At 39.3% G+C, this 21,479-nt stretch overlaps 1 protein-coding gene across 1 annotated transcript in view; it reads right to left on the bottom strand.

The window, feature by feature from the left end:
- LOC144027103 (glutathione hydrolase-like YwrD proenzyme) overlaps positions 1-21,479 on the bottom strand; it is a 112,158-nt gene that overhangs the window by 52,926 nt on the left and 37,753 nt on the right. The window contains 1 exon segment of the mRNA XM_077534399.1: positions 21,194-21,272. Within this exon segment, the coding sequence (XP_077390525.1) occupies positions 21,194-21,272 (79 nt within the window).

Below are 21,479 nucleotides of genomic sequence, written 5' to 3'. Positions count from 1 at the left end.
GAGTTTTTTGTACCTCGAGGGGTGTTATATACCTCTACAAATGTTGGTAACTCTATGTGAAACGTACAGCCGGGTATGCTTTGTTAAAGAGGAGTTTTTTAGCTCAAAATGTGATGCCCGGCCCCTGGGGGACTTCCTGTTGGGTTTAGCACAGGGCACCAAGAGACTTTTTTGTACATCTTGGGCTGTTATATATGTCTACAAATTTTCGTAGCTCTAGCTGCTTCGTACAAATGGGAATGCTTCTTAAGGATATTTTTTTTCCTTCGCAAACAGTGCATGCTATGACAACAGCGTGCGACGAAATACAAAGCTTTCAATAACTTTTCATCTTCAACATCTTAAGATGAATCACACCAAGTTTGAAGATGATCGGATAAACACTGTAGGAGGAGTTCGTTAAAATACGACCCCAATGAAATGGCCAAAAAAATGGCAACACGTTCCTAAATAAATCAAAATGGTGGACTTCCTGTTAGGTTTAGCATATGGTTCAAAAAGAGTTTTTTGTAGGTCATAGCCTGTTACATATGTGTACCAATTTTCGTAGCTCTAGATTAAACGTACAACCGGCAATGCTTCGTGAAGTAAGAATTTTTAAACTCTAAATTTGATGCGCCGCCGCCGTCATATAGTATATCAAAAACTTTTCATTTTTCACAATGATGTTGTCCCAGGTGTTGAGATGGTACATCCCAAGTTTGAAGTCAATCGGGTTAACCGTGTAGGAGAAGCGGGCAAAAGTATGACCCCTGTAAATGTGCAAAAATTGGCAAAAATTGGACATTTAAATACTCATACCTCACTTTCTGTCTATTTTAGGGTACACACTTCAAAGAGGTTTTTGTTCATTGGGATGTGCTACAGGTACCACACAATTTTCATAGCCGTCGGACAATCGTAGCGGGACAGGGATCCGTTAAACCTATGTAGGTGGCGCTAGAGCCATTTTTCTGTTATCATGTATGGCGACTTTAAAATGTCAAATTTTTCGCCAAGCCCGATCTGCGTGTAAAGTTTGGTGAGTTTTCGTTCATGTTTAGTGCCTCAAAAATGTGGTTGTTTGCGGAAAAGAATAATAATAAGAATAATAATAAGAAGAATTCCTACAAAAACAATAGGGCCTCGCAGCGGCACCGCCGCCGCCGCTGCTCGGGCCCTAATAATAATAATAATAATAATAATAATAATAATAATAATAATTTTTACAAAAACAATAGGGACCTCGCAGCGGTCGCTGCTCGGGCCCTAATAATAATAATAATAATAATAATAATAATAATTTTTACAAAAACAATAGGGACCTCGCAGCGGTCGCTGCTCGGGCCCTAACTAGAGCTGCGAGCAGCTATAAAGGGCCCTCGCAGCCCGGGCCACGTTGGAGTCCTTGCACGTTGGGGTACTTGCACGTTAGGGTACTGGCACGTTGGGGTACTGGCATATTGGAAGCAAAATTTCTTTGAAAATGGCATAATAAACGTTTACATGTAGAATATTTTTTTTGCCAGTGTGTGTCAAGCTCAACGGGTTTTGGTGATTGTTAAGACCTGCAAAAATCAGCGTCCTTTTTTATTTTTAGGCAATGAGTTGCCCTGATTGGTATTTTTTGTAAAAGTGTATATATACATCATCGCTCGTTGTACTCATTGCACAATGTTAACTTTTATTGTCCAAAGGGGCAATCAAAAATGAATAAAACAAAATGGAAACGTACATACGTTTGGATCGGTGTGAAGCCAGTGAACAATTTGAGTGGTGGAAACTAAAAGAATATTCAGAAATGACTTAGTCATCACACTTAGAATGAGTTTACATTTTTTTGTACAAAATACCGTATGTGTTTTTTTTTTTTATATAAGCCTCAAGGGCTAGGTGGCGCTGTATTTATAACTGAATGTTGTCATCGAGATACCTTCAGGCCTTGATTATAAGCATACATGTCAAGTGTGGGATTTTTTTTGGAGCATGTACCGTGGAGTTATTAAGCATATCCTTCATTCACGATATTGCATTTAATGTCCACAGAGGCTATCAAAAATAAATAAAAATATATATATGTTTGGATAAGTCTGATGCCAGTGAACATTTTGAGTGGTGGAAACTAAAAGAATATTCATAAATGACTTAGTTATCACACTTAGAATGAGTTTACATTTTTTGTACAAAATACCGTATGTGGGGTATTTTTTTTTATGCCTCAAGGGCTAGGTGGCGCTGCATATATAACTGAATGTTTCTCATAGAGATAGCTTCAGGCCTTGACGATTAACATACATGTCAAGTTTGGGATTTTTTGGAGCATGTACCGGGGAGTTATTAAGCATATCCTTTTTCAGTGCGAAACACAAATTTTGATGCCCCGCCTTCATCATATAGTATTTCGAAAGGTCAAGATTTTTCCCCCTGTCGTTGGCTCAGGTCTTGACATGGTCCAGGTCAAGTCTTAACTCAGTCAGATGAAACGTGTAGGAGAAGTGGGCAAAAGTCTGCGCCCTGTGAATGTGCAAAAATTGTCAAAAATGGGACATTCAAAAATTCGTAGCTCACTTCCTGTTCATTTTAGCATATGGGTCCAAGAGACTTTTTTGTAGGTCTTGGGCTCCCTCATACACCTAAAAATATTCGTCGTTCTTGCTTAAACGTACAACCGGGGCTGCTTCGTTAAAAACGTCTAGGGGGCGCTATTGAGTCATTTTTGTAAAAATAGCACAATCAACAATAAAATATTGCTCATTTTACCAGGCCAGATGTGTGTGCCAAGTTTCATGAGTTTCTGTGCATGTTTAGACCCTCAAAACTGGCGTTGTTTTCTTGGCGAACAGCGCTTAGCCACACCCACAGCAATTCGCGAAAACTCACAAACTTCGTGTTGTGACATCATGAAGGCCGAAACCCTCATCTGAGCAAATATGAGGTAGGTCCAGTTAACGTGTTTGGAGAAAAACGTAGAAGAAAATTCATAATAAAAAAAATTGCCACTAGGTGGCGCTATCAGTTAGATGAAATATAAGTCCGTAGATGTCTTTAGGGCTGGACTCTCATCAAATGTGTGAAATTTTGAGAAGATAGGATCATCTCGGTCAAGTTAATGCAGCTTTTATTTTCGCGAAAAATCTTCAGACTTTGCGTCACCGTAGCGGCCACGCCCTTTGGTGAAAAGTTACAATATTCGGTGTGGGGCATGATCAACATCTTAAGCCTTTTCTGACCAATTTTCAAATGGATCCCTTCAACAAGCTCAGCACAGTAGCTAAAAACGTAAAGTATGACATTTATTGTAACCACTAGGTGGCGCTATATGTATAACTGAATTTTATCATATAGATGTTTTCAGGCCGTGACTATTACGTTGCCTGAGAAGTTTGAGATTTTTTGGAGCTTGAACATGGGAGTTATTAAGCATTTGCTCTTTCTGGACAAATGAAATTTTAAAGGCAATATTTGATGCCCCGCCCCCGTCATATAGTATTTCAAAAAGGCAAGATGTTTTGCCCAGTTGTTCTATCAGGTCTTGAGATGATAAATGCCAAGTTTGAAGTCAATTGGATGAAAAATGTTTGCAAAGGGGGAAAAAGCATGACCACAGTGAATGTGCCAAAATAGGCCAAAATTGGACATAAAAAAATTCATAGCTCACTTCCTGTACATTTTAGCTCCATGGTCCCAATAGACTTTTTTGTGCGTCTCGGGGTGCTACACGTGCCTGCCAATTTTTGTTGCTCTAGCTCAAACGTGCCGGGCTTGGTTTTTATTTTTCTACGCTAGGGGGCGCTATCGAGTAGCATTGTTATGACGACTTAATAATATCAAATTTTTCGCCGGGCCTGAGGAGTGTGCAAAGTTCGGTGAGTTTTCGTGAATGTTTAGGTACCCAAAATCGCGATCGTTTGCGGAGAATAAAGAAGAAGAAGAAGAAGAAGAAGAAGAATAATAATTTTTACAAAAACAATAGGGACCTCGCAGCGGTCGCTGCTCGGGCCCTAACTAGAGCTGCGAGCAGCTATAAAGGGCCCTCGCAGCCCGGGCCACGTTGGAGTCCTTGCACGTTGGGGTACTTGCACGATAGGGTACTGGCACGTTGGGGTACTGGCATATTGGAAGCAAAATTTCTTTGAAAATGGCATAATAAACGTTTACATGTAGAATATTTGTTTTGCCAGTGTGTGTCAAGCTCAACGGGTTTTGGGGATTGTTAAGACCTGCAAAAATCAGCGTCCTTTTTTATTTTTAGGCAATGAGTTGCCCTGATTGGTATTTTTTGTAAAAGTGTACATACACATCATCGCTCGTTGTACTCATTGCACAATGTTACTTTTATTGTCCAAAGGGGCAATCAAAAATGAATAAAACAAAATGGAAACGTACATACGTTGGATCGGTGTGAAGCCAGTGAACAATTTGAGTGGTGGAAACTAAAAGAATATTCATAAATGACTTAGTTATCACACTTAGAATGAGTGTACATTTTTTGTACAAAATACCGTATGTGGGGTATTTTTTTTTATATATATAATATGCCTCAAGGGCTAGGTGGCGCTGTATTTATAACTGAATGTTGTCATAGAGATACCTTCAGGCCTTGATTATAAGCATACATGTCAAGTGTGGGATTTTTTTTGGAGCATGTACCGTGGAGTTATTAAGCATATCCTTCATTCACGATATTGCTTTTAATGTCCTTAGAGGCTATCAAAAATAAATAAAAATATATATATGTTTGGATAAGTCTGATGCCAGTGAACATTTTGAGTGGTGGAAACTAAAAGAATATTCATAAATGACTTAGTTATCACACTTAGAATGAGTTTACATTTTTTGTACAAAATACCGTATGTGGGGTATTTTTTTTTTATGCCTCAAGGACTAGGTGGCGCTGCATATATAACTGAATGTTGTCATAGAGATAACTTCAGGCCTTGACGATAAACATACATGTCAAGTTTGGGATTTTTTGGAGTATGTACCGGGGAGTTATCAAGCATATCCTTTTTCATTGCGAAACACAAATTTTGATGCCCCACCCTCATCATATAGTATTTCGAAAAGTCAAAATTTTTCCCCCTGTCGTTGGCTCAGGTCTTGACATGGTCCAGGCCAAGTCTTAACTCAGTCGGATGAAACGTGTAGGAGAAGTGGGCAAAAGTCTGCCCCCTGTGAATGTGCAAAAATCGTCAAAAATCGGACATTCAAAAATTCGTAGCTCACTTCCTGTTCATTTTAGCATATGGGTCCAAGAGACTTTTTTGTAGGTCTTGGGCTCCCTCATACACCTAAAAATATTCGTCGTTCTTGCTTAAACGTACAACCGGGGCTGCTTCGTTAAAAATGTCTAGGGGGCGCTATTGAGTCATTTTTGTAAAAATAGCACAATCAATAATAAAATATTGCTCATTTTACCTGGCCAGATGTGTGTGCCAAGTTTCATGAGTTTCTGTGCATGTTTAGACCCTCAAAACGGGCGTTGTTTTCTTGGCGAACAGCGCTTAGCCACGCCCACAGCAATTTGCGAAAACTCACAAACTTCGTGTTGTGACATCATGAAGGCCGAAACCCTCATCTGAGCAAATATGAGGTAGGTCCAGTTAACGTGTTTGGAGAAAAACGTAGAAGAAAATTCGTAAGAAAAAAAATTGCCACTAGGTGGCGCTATCAGTTAGATGAAATGTAAGTTAGTACATGTCTTTAGAGCTGGACTCTCATCAAATGTGTGAAATTTTGAGAAGATAGGATCATCTCGGTCAAGTTAATGCAGCTTTTATTGTCACGAAAAATCTTCAGACTTTGCGTCACCGTAGCGGCCACGCCCTTTGGCGAAAAGTTACAATATTGGGTGTGGGGCATCATCAATATCTTAAGGCTTTTCTGACCAATTTTCAACTGGATCCCTTCAACGAGCTCAGCACAGTAGCTAAAAACGTAAAGTATGACATTTATTGTCACCACTAGGTGGCGCTATATGTATAACTGAATTTTATCATATAGATGTTTTCAGGCCGTGACTATTACGTTGCCTGAGAAGTTTGAGATTTTTTGGAGCTTGAACATGGGAGTTATTAAGCATTTGCTCTTTCTGGACAAATGAAATTTTAAAGGCAATATTTGATGCCCCGCCCCCGTCATATAGTATTTCAAAAAGGCAAGATGTTTTGCCCAGTTGTTCTCTCAGGTCTTGAGATGATAAATGCCAAGTTTGAAGTCAATTGGATGAAAAATGTTTGCAAAGGGGGAAAAAGCATGACCACAGTGAATGTGCCAAAATAGGCCAAAATTGGACATTAAAAAATTCATAGCTCACTTCCTGTACATTTTAGCTACATGGTCCCAATAGACTTTTTTGTGCGTCTCGGGGTGCTACACGTGCCTGCCAATTTTTGTTGCTCTAGCTCAAACGTGCCGGGCTTGGTTTTTATTTTTCTACGCTAGGGGGCGCTATCGAGTCGCATTGTTATGACGACTTAATAATATCAAATTTTTCGCCGGGCCTGAGGAGTGTGCAAAGTTCGGTGAGTTTTCGTGAATGTTTAGGTACCCAAAATCGCGATCGTTTGCGGAGAATAAAGAAGAAGAAGAAGAAGAAGAATAATAATAATAATTTTTACAAAAACAATAGGGACCTCGCAGCGGTCGCTGCTCGGGCCCTAATAATAATAATAATAATAATAATAATAATTTTTACAAAAACAATAGGGACCTCGCAGCGGTCGCTGCTCGGGCCCTAATAATAATAATAATAATAATAATAATAATAATAATAATTTTTACAAAAACAATAGGGACCTCGCAGCGGTCGCTGCTCGGGCCCTAACTAGAGCTGCGAGCAGCTATAAAGGGCCCTCGCAGCCCGGGCCACGTTGGGGTACTTGCACGTTGGGGAACTTGCACATTGGGGTACTGGCACATTGGAAGCAGAATTTCTTTGAAAATGGCATGATAAACATGTGGACTTTTTTTTTTTTTTTGCCAGGTGTGATGAGTGTGTCAAGCTCAATGGGTTTTGGTGATTGTTAAGATCTGCAAAAATCAGAGTCTTTTTTTTATTTTTAGGCAATGAGTTGCTCTGATTGGTATTTTTCGTAAAAGTATATATACACACATCATCGCTCGTACTCATTGCACAATGTTGCTTTTATTGTCCATAGAGGCGATAAAAAAAAAAAATAAAACTAAATAAAAAATAAGTATGTTTGGATCGGTCTGATACCAGTGAACATATTGAGTGGTGGAAAGTAAAAGAATATTCATAAATGACTTAGTTATCACACTTACAATGAGTTTACAATTTTTGCAAAAATACCGTAAGTGAGGCATTTTTTTTTATGCCTCAAGGACTAGGTGGCGCTGTATTTATAACTGAATTTTGTCATAGAGATACCTTCAGGCCTTGACTCTAAATATACATTTCAAATATGGGATTTTTTGGAGCATGTACCTGGGAGTTATTAAGCATAGCCTTCATTCACCATATTGCTTTTAATGTCCATAGAGGCTATCAAAAATACATAAAACTAAATAACAAAAATATGTATGTTTGGTTAGGTCTGATGCCAGTGAATATTTTGAGTGGTGGAAGGTAAAAGAATATTCCTAAATGACTTAGTTATCACACTTAGAATGAGTTTACATTTTTTGTACAAAATACCGTAAGTGGGGTATTTTTTTTTCATGCCTCAAGGGCTAGGTGGCGCTGCATATATAACTGAATGTTGTCATAGAGATACCTTCAGGCCTTGACGATAAACATACATGTCAAGTTTGGGATTTTTTTGAGCATGTATCGGGGAGTTATTAAGCATATCCTTTTTCAGTGCGAAACACAAATTTTGATGCCCCGCCCTCATCATATAGTATTTCCAAAAGTCAAGATTTTTCCGTCTGTTGTTGGCTCAGGTCTTGGCATGGTCCAGGTCAAGTCATAAGTCAGTCGGATAAAACGTGTAGGAGAAGTGGGCAAAAGTATGCCCTCTGAAAATGTGCAAAAATCGTCAAAAATGGGACATTCAAAAATTCGTAGCTCACTTCCTGTTCATTTTAGCATATGGGTCCAAGAGACTTTTTTGTAGGTCTTGGGCTCCCTCATACACCTAAAAATATTTGTCGTTCTTGCTTAAACGTACAATCGGGGCTGCTTCGTTAAAAATTTCTAGGGGGCGCTATTGAGTCATTTTTGTAAAAATAGCACAATCAACAATAAAATATTGTTCATTTTACCAGGCCAGATGTGTGTGCCAAGTTTCATGAGTTTCTGCGCATGTTTAGACCCTCAAAACTGGCGTTGTTTTCTTGGCGAACAGTGCTTAGCCACGCCCACAGCGACTCGCGAAAACTCACAAACTTCGTGTTGTGACAGCATGAAGGCCGACACCCTCATCTGAGCAAATATGAGGTAGGTCCAGTTAACATGGTTGGAGAAAAACATTGAAGAAAAATCGTAAGAAAAAAAATTGCCAGTAGGTGGCGCTATCAGTAAGATGAAATATAAGTTTGTAGATGTCTTTAGGGCTGGACTCTCATCAATTGTGTAAAATTTTGAGAAGATAGCATCATCTCGGTCAAGTTAATGCAGCTTTTGTTGTCACGAGAAATCTTCAGACTTTGCGGCACCGTAGCGGCCATGCCCTTTGGCGAAAAGTTACAATATTCGGTGTGGGGCATGATCAACATCTTAAGGCTTTTCTGACCAATTTTCAAATGGATCCCTTCAACAAGCTCAGCACAGTAGCTAAAAACGTAAAGTATGACATTTATTGTAACCACTAGGTGGCGCTATATGTATAACTGAATTTTATCATATAGATGTTTTCAGGCCGTGACTATTACGTTGCCTGATAAGTTTGAGATTTTTTGGAGCTTGAACATGGGAGTTATTAAGCATTTGCTCTTTCTGGACAAATGAAATTTTAAAGGCAATATTTGATGCCCCGCCCCCGTCATATAGTATTTCAAAAAGGCAAGATGTTTTGCCCAGTTGTTCTCTCAGGTCTTGAGATGATAAATGCCAAGTTTGAAGTCAATTGGATGAAAAATGTTTGCAAAGGGGGAAAAAGCATGACCACAGTGAATGCGCCAAAATAGGCCAAAATTGGACATTAAAAAATTCATAGCTCACTTCCTGTACATTTTAGCTACATGGTCCCAATAGACTTTTTTGTGCGTCTCGGGGTGCTACACGTGCCTGCCAATTTTCGTTGCTCGAGCTCAAACGTGTCGGGCTTGGTTTTTATTTTTCTACGCTAGGGGGCGCTATAGAGTCGCATTGTTATGACGACTTAATAATATCAAATTTTTCGCCGGGCCTGAGGAGTGTGCAAAGTTCGGTGAGTTTTCGTGAATGTTTAGGTACCCAAAATCGCGATCGTTTGCGGAGAATAAAGAAGAAGAAGAAGAATAATAATAACTAGAGCTGCGAGCAGCTATAAAGGGCCCTCGCAGCCCGGGCCACGTTGGGGTACTTGCACGTTGGGGTACTTGCACGTTGGGGTACTGGCACGTTGGGGTACTGGCAAGTTTAGGTACGGCACATTGGAAGCAGAATTTCTTTGAAAATGGCATGATAAACCTTGACATGTGGATTTTTTTTTTTTTTGTAAAAATACCGTTAAGTTGGTGTATTTTTTTTTTATGCCTCTAGGGCTAGGTGGCGCTGTATATATAATGGAATGTTGTCATAGGGATACCTTCAAGCCTTGACTCTAAACATACATGTCAAGTGTGGGATTTTTTTGGAGCATGTACCGTGGAGTTATTAAGCATATCCTTCATTCACGATATTGCTTTTAATGTCCATTAGAGGCTATCAAAAATAAATAAAAAAGTACATGTTTGGATAAGTCTAATGCCAGTGAACATTTTGAGTGGTGGAAAGTAAAAGAATATTCATAAATGACTTAGTTATCACACTTAGAATGAGTTTACATTTTTTGTACAAAATACCGTATGTGGGGTATTTTTTTGTTTTGCCTCAAGGGCGAGGTGGCGCTGCATATATAACTGAATGTTGTCATAGAGATACCTTCAGGCCTTGACGATAAACATACATGTCAAGTTTGGGATTTTTTGGAGCATGTATCGGGGAGTTATTAAGCATATCCTTTTTCAGTGCGAAACACAAATTTTGATGCCCCGCGCTCATCATATAGTATTTCCAAAAGTCAAGATTTTTCCGTCTGTTGTTGGCTCAGGTCTTGGCATGGTCCAGGTCAAGTCATAAGTCAGTCGGATAAAACATGTAGGAGAAGTGGGCAAAAGTATGCCCCCTGAAAATGTGCAAAAATCGTCAAAAATGGGACATTCAAAAATTCGTACCTCACTTCCTGTTCATTTTAGCATATGGGTCCAAGAGACTTTTTTGTAGGTCTTTGGCTCCCTCATACACGTAAAAATTTTCGTAGATCTTGCTTAAACGTAGAATCGGGGCTGCTTCGTTAAAAATTTCTAGGGGGCGCTATTGAGTCATTTTTGTAAAAATAGTACAATCAACAATAAAATATTGTTCATTTTACCAGGCCAGATGTGTGTGCCAAGTTTCATGAGTTTCTGCGCATGTTTAGACCCTCAAAACTGGCGTTGTTTTCTTGGCGAACAGTGCTTAGCCACGCCCACAGCGATTCGCGAAAACTCACAAACTTCGTGTTGTGACATCATGAAGGCCGAAACTAGGGGTGTTAAAAAAAAAATCGATTCGGCGATATATCGCGATACTACATCGCGCGATTCTCGAATCGATTCAATAATCGGCAGAATCGATTTTTTTTTTTTTTTTTTTTTTTTTTTTTTTTTTTTTTTTAGGATTCACACCTCGAGCATGGAAGAATGTTATATGAACGGCACATTAAGCCTTAATATTTTTATTTTAATGCTGTTCAAATGTGAAACAGATTGCAAACTGTTTGTGTACAGTAGCTCACGGTTATAAGCCTCAAGTTTTAGATGAATATATTCATACAAATCTTACAGTGTACATGTACAAATTTACTGATAGTATTTTCTAAATTTGAATGGAAAAAAATCGCAACAATCGACTTATAAATTCGTATCGGGATTAATCGGTATCGAATCGTGACCATTCGTATCGGGATTAATCGGTATCGAATCGAATCGTGACCTGTGAATCGTGATACGAATCGAATCGTCAGGTACTAGGCAATTCACACCCCTAGCCGAAACCCTCATCTGAGCAAATATGAGGTTGGTCCAGTTAACGTGTTTGGAGAAAAATGTACAAGAAAATTCGTAAGAAAAAAAATTGCCACTAGGTGGCGCTATCAGTAAGATGAAATATAAGTTCGTAGATGTCTTAAGGGCTGGACTCTCATCAAATGTGTGAAATTTTGAGAAGATAGGATCATCTCGGTCAAGTTCATGCAGCTTTTATTGTCACGAAAAATTTTCGGACTTTGCGTCACCGTAGCGGCCACGCCCTTTGGCGAAAAGGTACAATATTCGGTGTGGGGCATGATCAACATCTTAAGGTTTTTCTGACCAATTTTCAACTGGATCCCTTCAACGAGCTCGGCACAGTAGCTAAAAACGTAAAGTATGACATTTATTGTTACCACTAGGTGGCGCTATATGTATAACTGAATTTTATCATATAGATGCTTTCAGGCCGTGACTATTACGTTGCCTGAGAAGTTTGAGATTTTTTGGAGCTTGAACATGGGAGTTATCACACTTAGAATGAGTTGACATTTTTTGTACAAAATACCGTATGTGGGGTATTTTTTTTTCACGCCTGAAGGGCGAGGTGGCGCTGCATATATAACTGAATTTTGTCATAGAGATACCTTCAGGCTTTGACTATAAACATACATGTCAAGTTTGGGATTTTTTGGAGCATGTACCGGGGAGTTATTAAGCATATCCTTTTTCAGTGCGAAACACAAAATTTGATGCCCCGCCCTCATCATATAGTATTTCCAAAAGTCAAGATTTTTCTGCCTGTAGTTGGCTCAGGTCTTGACATGGTCCAGGTCAAGTCTAAAGTCAGTCGGATGAAATGTGTAGGAGAAGTGGGCAAAAGTATGCCCCCTGAAAATGTGCAAAAATCGTCAAAAATGGGACATTCAAAAATTCATAGCTCACTTCCTGTTCATTTTAGCACATGGGTCCAAGAGACTTTTTTGTAGGTCTTGGACTCCCTCATACACCTAAAAATTTTCGTAGATCTTGCTTAAACGTACAATCGGGGCTGCTTCGTTAAAAATTTCTAGGGGGCGCTATTGAGTCATTTTTGTAAAAATAGGACAATACATGATAAAATATTGCTCATTTTGCCAGGCCAGATGTGTGTGCCAAGTTTCATGAGTTTCTGCGCATGTTTAGACCATCAAAACTAGCGTTGTTTTCTTGGCGAACAGTGCTTAGCCACGCCCACAGCGATTCGCGAAAACTCACAAACTTCGTGTTGTGACATCATGAAGGCCGAAACCCCCATCTGAGCAAATATGAGGTTGGTCCAGTTAACGTGTTTGGAGAAAAATGTACAAGAAAATTCCTAAGAAAAAAAATTGCCACTAGGTGGCGCTATCAGTTAGATGAAATATAAGTTCGTAGATGTCTTAAGGGCTGGACTCTCATCAAATGTGTGAAATTTTGAGAAGATAGGATCATCTCGGTCAAGTTCATGCAGCTTTTATTGTCACGAAAAATCTTCAGACTTTGCGTCACCGTAGCGGCCACGCCCTTTGGCGAAAAGTTACAATATTCGGTGTGGGGCATCATCAACATCTTAAGGCTTTTCTGACCAATTTTCAACTGGATCCCTTCAACGAGCTCAGCACAGTAGCTAAAAACGTAAAGTATGACATTTATTGTAACCACTAGGTGGCGCTATATGTATAACTGAATTTTTTCATATAGGTGTTTTCAGGCCGTGACTATTACGTTGCCTGAGAAGTTTGAGATTTTTTGGAGCTTGTACATGGGAGTTATTCAGCATTTGCTCTTTCTGGACAAATGAAATTTTAAAGGCAATATTTGATGCCCCGCCCCCGTCATATAGTATTTCGAAAAGGCAAGATTTTTTGCCCAGCTGTTCTCTTAGGTCTTGAGATGATAAATGCCAAGTTTGAAGTCAATGGGATGAAAAATGTTTGCATAGGGGGGAAAAGCATGACCACAGTGAATGTGCCAAAATAGGCCAAAATTGGACATTAAAAAATTCATAGCTCACTTCCTGTACATTTTAGGAAATGGCTTCCACTGACTTTTTTGTGCGTCTCGGAGTGCTACACGTGCCTGCCAATTTTCGTAGCTCTAGCTCAAACGGGCCGGGATTGGTTTTTATTTTTCTACGCTAGGTGGCGCTATAGAGTCGCGTTGTTATGACAACTACATAATATCAAATTTTTCGCCGGGCCCGAAGAGACTGCAAAGTTTGGTGAGTTTTCGTAAATGTTTAGGCCCTCAAAAATGCGATCGTTTGCGGAGAATAAAGAAGAAGAAGAAGAAGAAGAATAATAATAACTAGAGCTGCGAGCAGCTATAAAGGGCCCTCGCAGCCCGGGCCACGTTGGGGTAGTTGCACGTTGGGGTACTCGCACATTGGGGTACTGGCACATTAGGAGCAAAATTTCTTTTAACATGGCATGATAAACCTTTACATGTGGATTTTTTTTGCCAGGTGTGATGTGTGTGTCAAGCTCAATGGGTTTTGGTGATTGTTAAGATCTGCAAAAATCAGCGTCCTTTTTTATTTTTAGGGAATGAGTTGACCTGATTGGTATTTTTTGCAAAAGTAAATACACCCATCATCGCTCGTACTCATTGCACAATGTTGCTTTTATTGTCCATATCAAAAGGCTATCAAAAATAAATAAAACAAAATAAAAAAGTACATATGTTTGGATCGGTCTGATACCAGTGAACATCTTGAGTAGTGGAAAAAGTAAAAGTATATTCATAAATGACTTAGCTATAACACTTAGAATGAGTTCACAAATTTTGTACAAAATACCGTAAGTGGGGTTGTTGTTTTTTTTTTATGCCTCAAGGACTAGGTGGCGCTGTATTTATAACTGAATTTTGTCATAGAGATACATTCACGCCTTGACTATAAATATACATGTCAAGATTGGAATTTTTTGAAGCATGTACCGGGGAGTTATTAAGCATATCCTTCATTCACGATACTGCTTTTAACGTCCATAGAGGCTATCAAAAATAAATAAAACTAAATAAAAAATATGTATGTTTGGATAGGTCTGATGCCAGTGAACATTTCGAGTGGTGGAAAGTAAAAGAATATTCATAAATGACTTAGTTATCACACTGAGAATGAGTTTACAATTTTTGTAAAAATACCGTAAGTGGGGTATTTTTTTTTTTATGCCTGAAGGGCTAGGTGGCGCTGCATATATAACTGAATGTTGTCATAGAGATAGCTTCAGGCCTTGACTATGATCATACATGTCAAGTTTGGGATTTTTTGGAGCATGTACCGTCGAGTTATTAAGCATATCCTTTTTCAGTGCTTAACACAAATTTTGATGCCCCGCCCTCATCATATAGTATTTCGAAAAGTCAAAAATTTTTCCCGCTGTCGTTGGCTCAGGTCTTGACATGGTCCAGGTCAAGTCTGAAGTCAGTTGGATGAAACGTGCAGGAGAAGTGGGCAAAAGTATGCCCCCTGTAAATGTGCAAAAATCGTCAAAAATGGGACATTCAAAAATTCGTAGCTCACTTCCTGTTCATTTTAGCATATGGGTCCAAGAGACTTTCTTGTAGGTCTTGGGCTCCCTCATACACCTAAAAATTTCCAAAGATCTTGCTTAAACGTACAACCGGGGCTGCTTCGTTAAAAATTTCTAGGGGGCGCTATTGAGTCATTTTTGTAAAAATAGCACAATCCACAATAAAATATTGCTCATTTTGCCAGGCCAGATGTGTGCGCCAAGTTTCATGAGTTTCTGTGCATGTTTCAGCCCTCAAAATTGGCATTATTTTCTTGGCGAACAGCGCTTAGCCACGCCCACAGCGATTCGCAAAAACTCACAAACTTCGTGTTGTGACATCATGAAGGCCGAAACCTTCATCTGAGCAAATATGAGGTAGGTCCAGTAAACGTGGTTGGAGAAAAACGTAGAAGAAAATCCGTAAGAAAAAAAATTGCCACTAGGTGGCGCTATAAGTAAGATGAAATATAAGTTCGTAGATGTCTTAAGGGCTGGACTCTCATCAAATGTGTGAAATTTTGAGAAGATAGGATCATCTGGGTCAAGTTAAAGCAACTTTTATTGTGACGATAAATCTTCAGATTTTGCGGCACCGTAACGGCCACGCCCTTTGGCGAAAAGTTACAATATTCGGTGTGGGGCATGATCAACATCTTAAGGCTTTTCTGACCAATTTTCAACTGGATCCCTTCAACGAGCTCGGCACAGTAGCTAAAAACGTAAAGTATGATATTTATTGTCACCACGAGGTAGCGCTCAATGTATAACTGAATTTCATTGTATAGATGTTTTCAGGCCGTGACTATTAAGTTGCATGAGAAGTTTGAGATTTTTTGGAGCTTGTCCATGGGAGTTATTTAGCATTTTGTCTTTCTGGACAAATTAAATTTTAAAGGCAATTTTTGATGCCCCGCCCCCGTCATATAGTATTTCAAAAAGTCAAGATTTTTTGCCCAGTTGTTGTCTCGGGTCTTGAGATGATACATTGCAAGTTTGAATTCAACTGGATGAAAAATGTTTGCAAAGGGGGAAAAAACATGACCACAGTGAATGTGCCAAAATGGGCCAAAATTGGACATTCAAAAATTCATAGCTCACTTCCTGTACATTTTAGGAAATGGCTTCCACTGACTTTTTTTGTCCGTCTCGGGGTGCTACACGTGCCTGCCAATTTTCGTAGCTCTAGGTCAAACGGGCCGGGATTGGTTTTTATTTTTCTACGCTAGGGGGCGCTATAGAGTCGCGTTGTTATGACAACAACATAATATCAAATTTTTCGCCGGGCCCGAAGAGATTGCAAAGTTTGGTGAGATTTCGTAAATGTTTAGGTCCTCAAAAATGCGATCGTTTGCGGAGAATAAAGAAGAAGAAGAAGAAGCGGAAGAATAATAATAATTCTTACAAAAACAAGAGGGACCTCGCAGCGGTCGCTGCTCGGGCCCTAATAATAATAATAATAATAATAATAATAATAATTTTTGGAAAAACAATAGGGACCTCGCAGCGGTCGCTGCTCGGGCCCTAATAATAACTAGAGCTGCGAGCAGCTATAAAGGGCCCTCGCAGCCCGGGCCACGTTGGAGTCCTTGCACGTTGGGGTACTTGCACGTTAGGGTACTGGCACGTTGGGGTACTGGCATATTGGAAGCAAAATTTCTTTGAAAATTGCATAATAAACGTTTACATGTAGAATATTTTTTTTTGCCAGTGTGTATCAAGCTCAACGGGTTTTGGGGATTGTTAAGACCTGCAAAAATCTGCGTCCTTTTTTATTTTTAGGCAATGAGTTGCCCTGATTGGTATTTTTTGTAAAAGTGTATATATACATCATCGCTCGTTGTACTCATTGCACAATGTTACTTTTATTGTCCAAAGGGGCAATCAAAAATGAATAAAACAAAATGGAAACGTACATACGTTTGGATCGGTGTGAAGCCAGTGAACAATTTGAGTGGTGGAAACTAAAAGAATATTCATAAATGACTTAGTCATCACACTTAGAATGAGTTTACATTTTTTGTACAAAATACCGTATGTGTTTTTTTTATTTTTTATATAAGCCTCAAGGGCTAGGTGGCGCTGTATTTATAACTGAATGTTGTCATCGAGATACCTTCAGGCCTTGATTATAAGCATACATGTCAAGTGTGGGATTTTTTTTGGAGCATGTACCGTGGAGTTATTAAGCATATCCTTCATTCACGATATTGCTTTTAATGTCCACAGAGGCTATCAAAAATAAATAAAAATATATATATGTTTGGATAAGTCTGATGCCAGTGAACATTTTGAGTGGTGGAAACTAAAAGAATGTTCATAAATGACTTAGTTATCACACTTAGAATGAGTTTACATTTTTTGTACAAAATACCGTATGTGGGGTATTTTTTTTTTTATGCCTCAAGGGCTAGGTGGCGCTGCATATATAACTGAATGTTGTCATAGAGATAGCTTCAGGCCTTGACGATAAACATACATGTCAAGTTTGGGATTTTTTGGAGCATGTACCGGGGAGTTATTAAGCATATCCTTTTTCAGTGCGAAACACAAATTTTGATGCCCCGCCTTCATCATATAGTATTTCGAAAGGTCAAGATTTTTCCCCCTGTCGTTGGCTCAGGTCTTGACATGGTCCAGGTCAAGTCTTAACTCAGTCAGATGTAACGTGTAGGAGAAGTGGGCAAAAGTCTGCCCCTGTGAATGTGCAAAAATCGTCAAAAATGGGACATTCAAGAATTCGTAGCTCACTTCCTGTTCATTTTAGCATATGGGTCCATGAGACTTTTTTGGAGGTCTTGGGCTCCCTCATACACCTAAAAATATTCGTCGTTCTTGCTTAAACGTACAACCGGGGCTGCTTCGTTAAAAACTTCTAGGGGGCGCTATTGAGTCATTTTTGTAAAAATAGCACAATCAACAATAAAATATTGCTCATTTTACCAGGCCAGATGTGTGTGCCAAGTTTCATGAGTTTCTGTGCATGTTTAGACCCTCAAAACTGGCGTTGTTTTCTTGGCGAACAGCGCTTAGCCACACCCACAGCAATTCGCGAAAACTCACAAACTTCGTGTTGTGACATCATGAAGGCCGAAACCCTCATCTGAGCAAATATGAGGTAGGTCCAGTTAACGTGTTTGGAGAAAAACGTAGAAGAAAATTCGTAAGAAAAAAAATTGCCACTAGGTGGCGCTATCAGTTAGATGAAATATAAGTCAGTAGATGTCTTTAGGGCTGGACTCTCATCAAATGTGTGAAATTTTGAGAAGATAGGATCATCTCGGTCAAGTTAATGCAGCTTTTATTGTCACGAAAAATCTTTAGACTTTGCGGCACCGTAGCGGCCACGCCCTTTGGTGAAAAGTTACAATATTCAGTGTGGGGCATGATCAACATCTTAAGGCTTTTCTGACCAATTTTCAACTGGATCCCTTCAACGAGCTCAGCGCAGTAGCTAAAAACGTAAAGTATGACATTTATTGTTACCACTAGGTGGCGCTATATGTATAACTGAATTTTATCATATAGATGTTTTCAGGCCGTGACTATTACATTGCCTGAGAAGTTTGAGATTTTTTGGAGCTTGAACATGGGAGTTATTAAGCATTTGCTCTTTCTGGACAAATGAAATTTTAAAGGCAATATTTGATGCCCCGCCCCCATCATATAGTATTTCGAAAAGGCAAGACTTTTTGCCCAGTTGTTCTCTCACATCTTGAGATGATAAATGCCAAGTTTGAAGTTAATTGGATGAAAAATGTTTGCAGAGGGGGAAAAAGCATGACCACAGTGAATGTGCCAAAATAGGCCAAAATTGGACATTAAAAAATTCATAGCTCATATCCTGTACATTTTAGCTACATGGTCCCAATAGACTTTTTTGTGCATCTCGGGGTGCTACACGTGCCTGCCAATTTTCGTTGCTCTAGCTCAAACGTGCCGGGCTTGGTTTTTATTTTTCTACGCTAGGGGGCGCTATAGAGTCGCGTTGTTATGACGACTTCATAATATCAAATTTTTCGCCGGGCCTGAGGAGTGTGCAAAGTTCGGTGAGTTTTCGTGAATGTTTAGGTACCCAAAATCGGGATCGTTTGCGGAGAATAAAGAAGAAGAAGAAGAAGAAGAAGAAGAAGAAGAAGAAGAAGAAGAAGAAGAAGAAGAAGAAGAAGAAGAAGAAGAAGAAGAATTTTTACAAAAACAATAGGGACCTCGCAGCGGTCGCTGCTCGGGCCCTAATAATAATAATTTTTACAAAAACAATAGGGACCTCGCAGCGGTCGCTGCTCGGGCCCTAATAATAATGATTTTTACAAAAACAATAGGGACCTCGCAGCGGTCGCTGCTCGGGCCCTAATAATTCTTACAAAAACAAGAGGGACCTCGCAGCGGTCGCTGCTCGGGCCCTAATAATAATTTTTACAAAAACAATAGGGACCTCGCAGCGGTCGCTGCTCGGGCCCTAATAATAATAATAATAATTTTTACAAAAACAATAGGGACCTCGCAGCGGTCGCTGCTCGGGCCCTAATAACAAAAAAAAATCAAAATCTTAAATATGGCCTTTTGGATTTTAGAAACCAAAACTTCAAGTGCAATAGAACGTAAGATACCTTGTTATTTTATACACGGACGATGTATAAAATAATTATGTATCTTCCCTTATATTGCACTTAAAGTTGTATTCCTAAATCCTAATGGCCATGTTAAACATTATGAGTTGATATATTAAAAATAACAATAATGGGCAAAAATGTTTTATAAAAATAAATTAAAGTTCAAAGTTCTACTTATCTGATTTTTCATTTTTCTTTTTTTTTAAAAATCCGATCTGTGACTTTTGTAATCCGTTGCACCACTAGTTGTTTGGGTACAAAAACTATGTGGTGGTCAACAAAAAAAGGAATTGCAGTATGTCCAAGATTAGATCACTGACGGTGAGGCAACAACATTTCAAATTTCGTTCAACATCTGAAGCTGCTCACTGGTAATACAATGCAAACACGGCAATCTGATGAACCGCTCTGGGTTCACTCCCTGCACTCCATAACTCCTACTTTAATGGTCACCCAAAATAAATATCATCTACGATGTTGTTTAAAAGACTCGAAAGGACTTCAAACTCAAAGTGTAGGACTTGTGACTCGTTTAAGACTTGTCAGTCTTTACTCGGGACTTGTCAGTCTTGACTCGGGACTTGACTTGGGACTTGAGGGCAAAGACTTGAGACTTACTTGTGACTTGCAAAACAATGACTTACTCCCACCTCTGCTTTCTACTATGGAAATAAAAGAACCCAGAGATGTAGGGGTGCTTTATTTCATTTTATTTTATTTTTTTACTTTTGTAAATGCTTAGTTTGCAGATGTTTACTGAAATAAATATTTCTCTCTCATGAATTTTTTGTGCCCCAGGTGTGCCCCAGTACAATATTAAGTCTAGTGACGCCCCTGGTGAGAACACATTTCAAAATAAGATTACTAACAGGAAGTACAGTGTTAGCTCCCTTAATCTTGCTGGTTTAACTTCATTTGGTAAGTGTGTCTTGTGAAGTGTAAAATGTCTGATGTCATAAAATGTACATTTGCTTACTGGTTTCTTTTTGTCCTTTTTTTGGGCCCATTTTATGGTCACATACTTGTTCAAATAAACTATTACCGTGCTCTTCAATTGTAAATCACGTTTCTGATCAAATGTGATATGAATATTGTTGGAGGGAGTGATCATCTATTCTACATTTTTCCACAAACTGTAAAATTATGTATGTTCATTCAAATGTGAACTAAAGTGGGCCGGTCTGAGCCCTGAAACTCCAGGGTTGAAAATAAGTCCCAGTCCGGCCCTGCCTACGGATAATTTAGGGACCACCATGGTGTCATGTCTGGGTTGAGTTCATGACCTGTTAAGTTGGGAGGTCAAGTGTCTGTGTTGAACCGATGTAACCGTGATCTAACCATCTAGTTTCAACTGGTTTTAAGCTCTGATGTTTGTCAAGGATCTTTTATGCTATATGATGTTTGTTGTTGTTTGGAACAATCTGTAATTACTGGGTTAACAGCCAATCAGAGAATTCCATGTCAGTACTAGTACTCACATTTCTAGCCACAACCAATGAGATTGAGTGACTGTCTATTTAAGGGTCTGTGAATTGTGTGGGTTTTGCCGGATTATTGTCCACCTGTTCCTGTGTACTGTGTCTCTGAGTTTCTGCCTCTCGATGTGAATAAATAGATAAAATCTTATTTGTGTCTGCACCTTTGGGATCCAAACCTCTCAGCACATAACACATGGTGACTCTTTAGGATTCAGAGATCCTAAGATAATTGTACTTCTTAATGTGTGGCTACTTATTGAAAGCTAAGTCCATCCATCCATCCATTTTTTTGACCGCTTATTCCTCACAAGGGTCGCGGGGGGTGCTGGAGCCTATCTCAGTTGGCTTTGGGCAGTAGGCGGGGTACACCCTGGACATGGTTGCCAGTCAATCGCAGTGAAAGCTAAATCGTATTTAGAAAATCAAGCAATACCTTTGTATTCTACATAGATTCTTGGTGCATCAAGTGCTTGCTGTGGATTCATCCCAAACTCCAACATGTTGAACAACACCTAAACAAATAAAGTATGGGTCAGAACATGGGTGTCCAAACGTTTTCGTCCGAGGGCCGCAAAGAGAAAATTCAAAGGATGCAAGGACCAGTGTGGGAAAACCAATCAATCAAGCAATTACAGTTGTGCTCGGACGTTTAATGTAAACCTTTGAGCACAACTGTATGGTGAGAAAAAGGCTTAATGCCCATAAAATCCCAAAATACT

The sequence above is a fragment of the Festucalex cinctus genome, chromosome 10 (genome assembly GCF_051991245.1).
Source record: "Festucalex cinctus isolate MCC-2025b chromosome 10, RoL_Fcin_1.0, whole genome shotgun sequence".
In the NCBI taxonomy this organism is placed as follows: Eukaryota; Metazoa; Chordata; class Actinopteri; order Syngnathiformes; family Syngnathidae; genus Festucalex; species Festucalex cinctus.
Note: the sequence above shows the minus strand (reverse complement) of the source record. Positions and strands in the feature narration are given on the sequence as shown.